At 37.5% G+C, this 8427-nt stretch overlaps 1 protein-coding gene across 1 annotated transcript; it reads right to left on the minus strand.

The window, feature by feature from the left end:
- Positions 1-1634: 1634 nt before the first annotated feature.
- On the minus strand, positions 1635-6286 carry LOC126709328 (translocase of chloroplast 159, chloroplastic). The gene has a single exon (XM_050409530.1). The coding sequence runs from the start codon at positions 6008-6010 to the stop codon at positions 1841-1843; it is 4170 nt and encodes a 1389-aa protein (XP_050265487.1). The 5' UTR covers positions 6011-6286; the 3' UTR covers positions 1635-1840.
- Between the last annotated feature and the right edge of the window lie 2141 nt (positions 6287-8427).

The raw sequence follows: 8427 nt of genomic DNA on the forward strand, positions 1-8427 counted from the left end.
CAACCCGCGAATCCGACACAACACGACACGAAATTAGTAGGTCATGAATTGAGATTTAATGGGTTCGTATCATATTCAGGTTAACACAACTGACTTATTTAATAAACGGGTTGGGTTAGTGTGCATCACATGGAACCCGCTCGACCTGTCTGACCCGTTTAATTAAATGACATTTTACCAATATGTCCTTCAAACCCTAGGTATATAAAATTATTAGTTGTTGTGGTTTATTTTCTTTGACATATTATGATTGATTATTTGTGATATTGAGATATACTTTAATTTTGAATGATTATTAATTTGTGATGCAGTTACTCGTTAGTTCTAAATATATTAAAAATATTTATTTGTTTGGTTTTTCATAATTCATATCAATTTGGTTAATACTAAAATTAGTTTTTTTTTTTTTTTTTGGATAAAATCTAATAAACAAGTCGATACGACTGACCTGTTTAATAAATAAATTGTGTTAGGGTTGAGAAATCCTAACTCATTTAATAAACATGTTGGGTTAGGGTTGAGTCAGTTGACCCATATAGTCAAATTCTCATAAGTCGACACGACACGAACCCGACACGCAAATACGAATTACTATCCCTATGAGTCTGGTATTATGAAGGAGATTAGATGGCAGATCAAGAAAAGGCAGGAGTGCAAAGGAAGATTCTGTAATTCTTTATTGTTAGACCTATTTGCTGTCTGTTAGTATTTCTTCTTCTGTTCTAATTAGCATTCACTAGTCCTATCTTTTGTAGCTTAGGAAGTTGACTCCCAGATATTTAGTTGGGAATGAGTTTTTGAGCTGGCTTGGTTGAAGCTCAGTGTATTTGGATTATTTGAACCTTTTGCATTTCAAAATTTTCTGTCTGTGATAATAAATTTGTTCATTAATCTAAAAATAGATTCATATACTGAATACTTCCAGTTGGACGATACCACAAACAAGAACAGGTTATCAAAAAATAAGGTGATGATTTATTTAATTTAATCTTAATGGGGGAAACAATGAAAGTGTAAGTGATATATTGTGCTCTTCAATTGGTGTTTGCAATCTCAAGAAAAAGAAGAAAGCTAAAGGACAAATGATATAACAAATTGATGAAATACTCTAGTTGTATGGTGTATATGTGTGAGCCTGCACACACAAGTGTCTTGTGCATGTGGGTTGGAGAGAGAGAGAGAGAGAGAGAGAGAGAGCAACTTGAGGAATTCCCCTAGGGCAGGATAGGCAGCTGTAGCGACCATCGGTCTTCCAAAAACAAATTATTAGTCCGTGGATCCAGGTCTGTTCAAAGTTGTGTTTCAAAGTCCACAAAAAGAAAAACCCATGAAGATTTTATTTTTTATTTTTAAAGAAAAAATAAAAAAAGGAAAAAGAAGAGTTACTTTAATGGGTTGATTCACAGAAAATATCAAAATGAATAAACAAGAGTACAAGTCATGAATATTCAGATATGTTGTTTCAACAAGCTACACCCCATTGCAGCTTTATCAAGGGGGACGGAATGTGACAAAGAACCTTTGGTCTACTTATTCTCTACCTAGCTATAAAGGATTTCAATGCTAGCCAGTAGGTAACTTTTACATATAAGCAAACAGAGAACATGGTATCAACATCATACATAGTAACTTAATAAAGCTAATAAACAATGATATATTAGATTCCCTCTTGGTTCCATCTCATATTCGATACAATCAATTATGCAAAGAAAAATGTATCTGATAAAAAGTAGAGGTTCTGGAGCGAATAAAATAAGCATTATTCAGGAAAGTGATAAAGACAATAAGCAGATTATGCTAAATCTAGACCAACTTCGGGGTGACAAAAAAGTGCAAATAACTAGTAGATGGAGTAATTCTCACTTGCCCCAGGCCAGATGGTCTTATAGATAGACCTGACGATAGGAAGAATAGCCACCAGTGCAAGCTGAAGTTGCTCTGAGCTGCTTGTTCTAACAGATATCTGTCCACTGAGCTTGTTGTTCAGTCCTGCACGAACGCCTACCTTGTAACTCCTTCCAATTGAAATCTGGGACTGAAAATTGGCCCCTAGTGCCAGGTCACCCCTCCACTTTACAAGAGATAGACCCAATGAAGATTGATCCTGGCCAATTGGAAAATCTGCTTCCCTGAGACGCACTTCCAAATTTGCTCCATATGCTGAATCACCCTGAGATCGAACAGTTCCAGTGCTGCCTACCAATACCAGGCGCTTTCCAAGTGCAATCTGATCCTCAACTTTAATTCCAGTGGAAACATTTTCACCTAAAAATGTCACAGATACCCCAGCAGTTGTCCTGTTCTTTTTGAAATTTTTGAATTTTGTCTCCCCTCTAACAATGTATGCAAGTTGCTTTCCAATATTTTGGATATCAAAGCCTGCCATGCTTGATCCATTCTCCCCATGCTTAGCAGAAATTGCAGAATCCAAATGGACATTGAACTCCTTCTTATCCTTTGTTATTTGGACAGCAACAGCACCTGGAAACCGACTAGCAATGGCTAGACTGTGTTCAAGATTGACACCATCATATCCATAATCATGGTCCCAACCATGGGTGTCTAAAACAGGTCTGGTCACAAATTGAGAAGTTGGCTCCAAGAACCGGTATCTATAAGCAGGATTATCACCATCAAAGGTGGGTGGCAAAACCATATCAGGTAATGCAACTGGAACAGCAGCAGGGCTTCCATTTTCTGGGTCATCTTCCCCTATGTAACCATAATCTTCTGCATTAACTTTACCTTTCTTCTTGATCTCTCTCATCCTTTTCAACTCCTCTCTCCACTGCTTCTTCTGGAGGAGCTTCACCCGATACTCATACTCCTCAAAATATGCCTTTTTCTGCTCTTTGCTGAGCTTAGCAATTTGAGATTTCCTGAGAGGCTTGAAGGGTGGTAATTGGTCATACTCATCCTCCTCTTCCTCTTGATCAGAATCGGATAAGTCATCCACATCAATATCAGAATCACCATTGTCACCACCATTATCAGCAGGCAGCTTTGGGTGTGTACGAGACTGTAACAACCATGACAAAAGGTATGGAAGTGGGGGCGAACGGGTACGTAAACCAAAGAGCCTTCGGTGGTCAAACAAATCTTGAGGTTTTGACAGATTACTCACTTCAGAAAGGATCCTCATGGAGTAGCATAGGAGCAACAACTGGGGTCTCCAAGTTAAACCATTAGGGAGTACCTTTTGACCTTCTCTATTCTTTCGACAGGAGGGATGGTTCTCAACAAGAGAGACAGGAGTCATCATTAAACTGGGATTCATTAGACGCAGATCACCAACAGCTTGTCCAATGGTTTGCTGAACAACATGAGATCTTTGGGCAACAAATGCATCATAACGCAGAGGGGAACCTGATGGTCCATCTGGAGGAGCAGAGGCAGCATGAGTTAGAGTGATTATGGCACTTCTCCAGATTGAAGAGCCAAGAGAACTACTGATTGACCTTAATAACGGCAGATCATTAAGATCCCGAGTTTGAGCATCCAACCGATCAACATAGAGGACAATATCTGGAGGGCAGTTTTTTGTTAACTTCTTCACTGAAGATAAGATTCTGCGGTTGATACCTTGTTCCAATGCAGAAGACTTCAGACCAGGGGTATCAAAAACCCTTATCTTAACTCCATCCACCATCCCAACAATTTCTTTCACAGTAGTCGTGGCAGGTCCAAATGCATCAATCAGGGTCTTCTCTTCACCAAAAATAGAATTTATGGTAGCACTCTTGCCCACACCAGATTTCCCAAGAACCAGTATGTTCAAGGAAAAGTCCAAATCATCTTTCCCCTCAGCTTCAAGCCGGAGTGCTGTCCTTTTTGCCGTTTCAAGGCTAAAAAGTTGACCAGTTTGCCTCCCTGCAAGAAGTGCCATCCTGTACAGAACCTGTGCTGCTACTGACTCTTCTGGAGAAACACCTAGTCTCTGAACAAGCCTTAAGAATTTTACCCTTATCTGCTGTATCTTCTCCAGCTTCTTTTTCTCCTCATCACTCAAGTTGTTCTCAGAGTCTGCCCCCGTTGTGAGATCAGAAGGAGTAAAAAGGTTAGGACGGTTTTGTCGAGGAGTAGGTTTCACAGACCTAATAGAGGATCCCAAACCAGCAGGACGCTCAACTGAAAAAAGCCTGGATCCATCTTGAGAAGTTATCGTGATACTACCACCATCTGAGTCACCACCAGCTGCAGCTTTCAATAGAGCAGCTAATGCAGCAGAATCAAATAACTCCTTCCCATCCCCCTCCTCATCGGTGTCCACCTCTTCATCAGAGTCTGTGACAATCTGACCATCAATTCTCTGAGATTGATCGTGAGAACTCTCTGCACCAAAGTGAGAAAGAGCACCTGAACCTCGTTCCAACTCCTCCAAGAACTGTTTGGCAGCTTCAGAACTTCCAAAGATCATACCATCAGTCTCCCCATCGGTAACTTCACCTTCAATCTGGTCTTCCACATCTGAATGCTGCATTTCCTCATCTTCAGCTTCTAGCTTTATTTCTCGGGTCAAAATGGAACTTGATTCCATAGATTGAGGTGCTTCATTAACACCATTATCCAATGGCTTTGCCACATCATCTGATTCATTTTGAGCTAACGCAGGGTTATAGTACACTTCCTGAGTTTCAACTCCTTCCCCTCCATCTAGTTTGTCACTGACCACATTTTCACCTTTCTGTTCCGCTTCAGAATTATCTTCCGGCTCATTTTCTGGTGATGACTGCTTCCCATTATAAACAAGAGCCACACTTTGTCCCTCATCATCCTGCTTATTCTTTGCTGCCGTGTCAATATTAAATGGTTGGGTGTCTGAGCTTTCATCTTTCCTCACTTCTGCAGTTTCACCACTATTCTTTTTTAAGGGCTCAACAATTTGATCAGACTCAGCATCCATAACCACAGACTTCGAATCAACTAGTTCTTCTGCATCATCTCTAATTTGATTAAAACCATTATTCAAGCTCACACCTCCATCAACGGGGACCCCCATCCCTTCAAATTCAGTCAATTTAATTTCTTCCACATCCCCAGCAACATCTGCTCCTGACTCCAACAAATTGACATTCACAGCATCCACAACTAAATCTCCTCCACCGGTAAACTTCACACTATCTACTTCTACCAACTTCTCATCCACCGGTTCTACAACTCCACCCTCCAGAATTTTACTATCTTCAACTGCCACAGCAGCCTCCTCTGTATCTGTTACAACCACAGATTCCTTTTCATCAAAACCCTCACTTTTCAGCTTTTCCACAGCCTCCTGTCCCTTCAATTCACTCCCTTCCACCTCCTCATCCGTTTTCAAGCCCCCTTCAACCACATAGCTCAAACCCTCATCCAATTTCTTATTCTCAAACACCTTATCCTCTCCACCGCCCACAAAAACCTCAACACTGCCCTTATGAGCATTACCAACACCACTTCCAATTTCCAATTCATCCGAATTCCCATTCTCACTCCAACCCTTTTGCACCAAAACCTCCTTCTCCTCGAAAACCCCACCCCCAACTCCCAAATTCTCAACATAACCCTCAACCCCACCAACCTCCAAACCCTTATCACCAACTCCCTCACCCCCCAAGACCCCAACTTTTTCACTTCCTACAACACCATTTTCATCATCATCCTCAGCCGATGCCTTTGCAACCGGCGTTACACCAACCTTATCAAACATCGAAAATTCCGAATAATCAAAAAAATGGACATCATTATCACCTCTTCCAATGGCTTTCTCTACGGTTCCTCCATCTGGGTCCCCAGAAGCTGATTCAAACCCATCTTCAACACTCCCAAACCCCTCATGTTCAGACCCAGCATTACTACCATGAACCCCACCAACACTACTATTCTTATCACTCTCAGCCTCTAAACCATAGTTATTCATTGAATTATCAAAACCAGAACCATGAGAATAAGAAGTAGGAGAAGAGAAATAAGAACCTGATGTTGAGTTGGAGAGAGGTGATGTGGTTTCTGGGGCAGAGGCCTTGGAGTCCATGGAACTGGAATGTGCTTCTCAACTTCAATAAACAAAACAAAACAAAACCCAAAAAGAGAGATTAGGAGAAGCAAAAGGGTATCAAAGGAGTGAGCTTTAGAAGGCTTTGTTTTGTGTTTTGGGCTAAAGGGTGTGTTTTTTGGATTGGATTTTCTTCAGAGAACGAGGTTGTGAGGAGGTACACAGAGAAAAAAAAAGAGTGAGAGATAAGGTTTAAGCAGGACTCTTCTATCTCTCTGTCTCTCTCTCTCTCTCTCTCGCGGTGCCGCACGGGTTGGTGTATGTGTGAATTTTGTCGATGTTTTTCATGGGATGGAGGAAATGACAATGTGGCCCTTGGGCCTTTCTGTGTTTAGATTTTAGATTTTATCTTTTCTGGCACTGAATCTGTAGCAGATTTTTTAGGAAATGTCTTTTTATTTTTGAGTTAAGAATGCTACTTTTTTTTTTCTTTCTTTTTATGAATAAGAATACTATTTCAAGAAAAGAGACTCATGAAATAATAATACTTTGTTGTATATTTGAGAAAACAAAAATAATAAGTTTACTAAAAGTATACTCAATTATTATTAAGAGTTGGTGGCTCAATTAACTAAAATAATAATACTTGTAAAAGAGGAGTTCATTTAAAAAAAAAAAAAAAAAAAAAAAGAGGTGTTCATTTAAATTAGAAAGCAACATAGGTCTTAGAGCATCACACGTGTAAGAACAAACCACAATAATCAGAATCAAAAATATCTCTTATGTCTACAGGCAGACGGTTAAATAAAACAAAATCCAAATTCTAGTGGGAGCACATTCTTTTTAGAGCATTTACATACCTATTAACTTCACGATAATGATGGTTAATCCAAATTTGAGAAATCTGAAAAACCAACTGCCTGTTGATTCGAGTTTGTCAGAATATCGACAAGAACTTTATTATCAATATTTGCTTCAACGGTACAAACATTTAGAATTCAAATTATCCGACTTCCAATTATCAATGTATCCACATAACAAAAAAAAAAAAAAAAAAAAAAAAAAAAAAAAAAAAAAAAAAAAAAAAAAGAGGTACACTCAATTAATGATGCACATGGCAACAGAGCAAAAATCCAACCTTAATAAAATACTTCTTATTTTTCATACATATTTGCAAGTTAAATCCTATATTTCCACCTTCATGGTTAGGTTATAAAATCACTAGTCAATTTGTACACAATTTTCTAATCAAAAAAATAAAATAAAATAAAAATTGTAAACAATTTCTCTAATGTCAACTGGATATACTTTTAACGTTTTTTATGTCCTATTGGGAAGCAATTGTAGATTACTAGTGAGATTATCTAATCAACTTCACAACTCATTAGTATCACAAGTCACAATTTGAATATATGAATTATCCCTTATTTAATGAGGGAAGAAAAAAAAAATTGACAATTAAGGCAAGTGGTCGATGATGGAATCTTTATTTAGAGAATACTATGACACATCAATTTTATAAGTTTTTATCCATGAGTTCACTTTTGCCAAATTATTTTATACATCAATTGTGTTGGTTTACAAAATATGAAGTGAGAATTTATATTGAGTTTTAGTTAGCTTATAATAATAATTATTAAAGTCTTTTGTTTTGATTGAGTATCGAATTTTTTGTATCTCATCATTTTTTTTCAATCTCATATTGAGCATCGAATTGAGCTTACATAAAAAATAAGAAATTCATCAGTCTCTACGTTCAATAAAATAATAATCATTAACTCACAAATCCTGTAAAAAACTTATTAAACCTCAAAGTTCTACCTTGTAAAGATTTAAAAAATTGAAAGTAGTATTGAAGTTGAAAAACATTGGTAACTTAAGCAATTGCCTAAGGCTTCTGTATTCTAATAATTATCAACATATAGAAGTACTAATTAAGCCCCAAATAATTACCAATAGATAAAAATATCACTCTTTCTCTCTCTCTTTCTCCCACAACAGAAACTAAAAAAATCACTCATTCTCTGTCTCTCCCTCTCCTCACAACAAAGAAAAACTAAAATCATAAGAACATTAAAAAAAAAAAAAAAAATCCAATCTCAAACCTCTTTTTGTTTGTTTTATCCTTCGTGTTAATTGACTTTATTCATTGCCTTCTTGTTTTACAAGATTCACCCTATTCTGTCAAGCACATGTCGATAGATACACTAAAGACAAGAGTCACAAGATTACAAGAATTTTAATAAGTTGGTTTTGTGGCTTTACACGGTCCACGACCATTGTCCTTGTACTTTTTTTAATATTTAAAAAAATAAAAAAAACCTATGTAATTTCTTGGTTGTTACAATACATATATATATATATATATAATATAATCTAATATAGCTTTTAAGGATAAATTATTATTTACACCGGAAGGGCCACTGATGTGGTCCTCCCTAACCAATGAGATGATG

This window comes from Quercus robur, chromosome 12 (genome assembly GCF_932294415.1).
Source record: "Quercus robur chromosome 12, dhQueRobu3.1, whole genome shotgun sequence".
NCBI lineage: Eukaryota > Viridiplantae > Streptophyta > Magnoliopsida > Fagales > Fagaceae > Quercus > Quercus robur.

Bases quoted from the DNA above. Each gene is read 5' to 3' on its own strand.
- LOC126709328 (XM_050409530.1), bottom strand. From the start codon at position 6,010: ATGGACTCCAAGGCCTCTGCCCCAGAAACCACATCACCTCTCTCCAAC.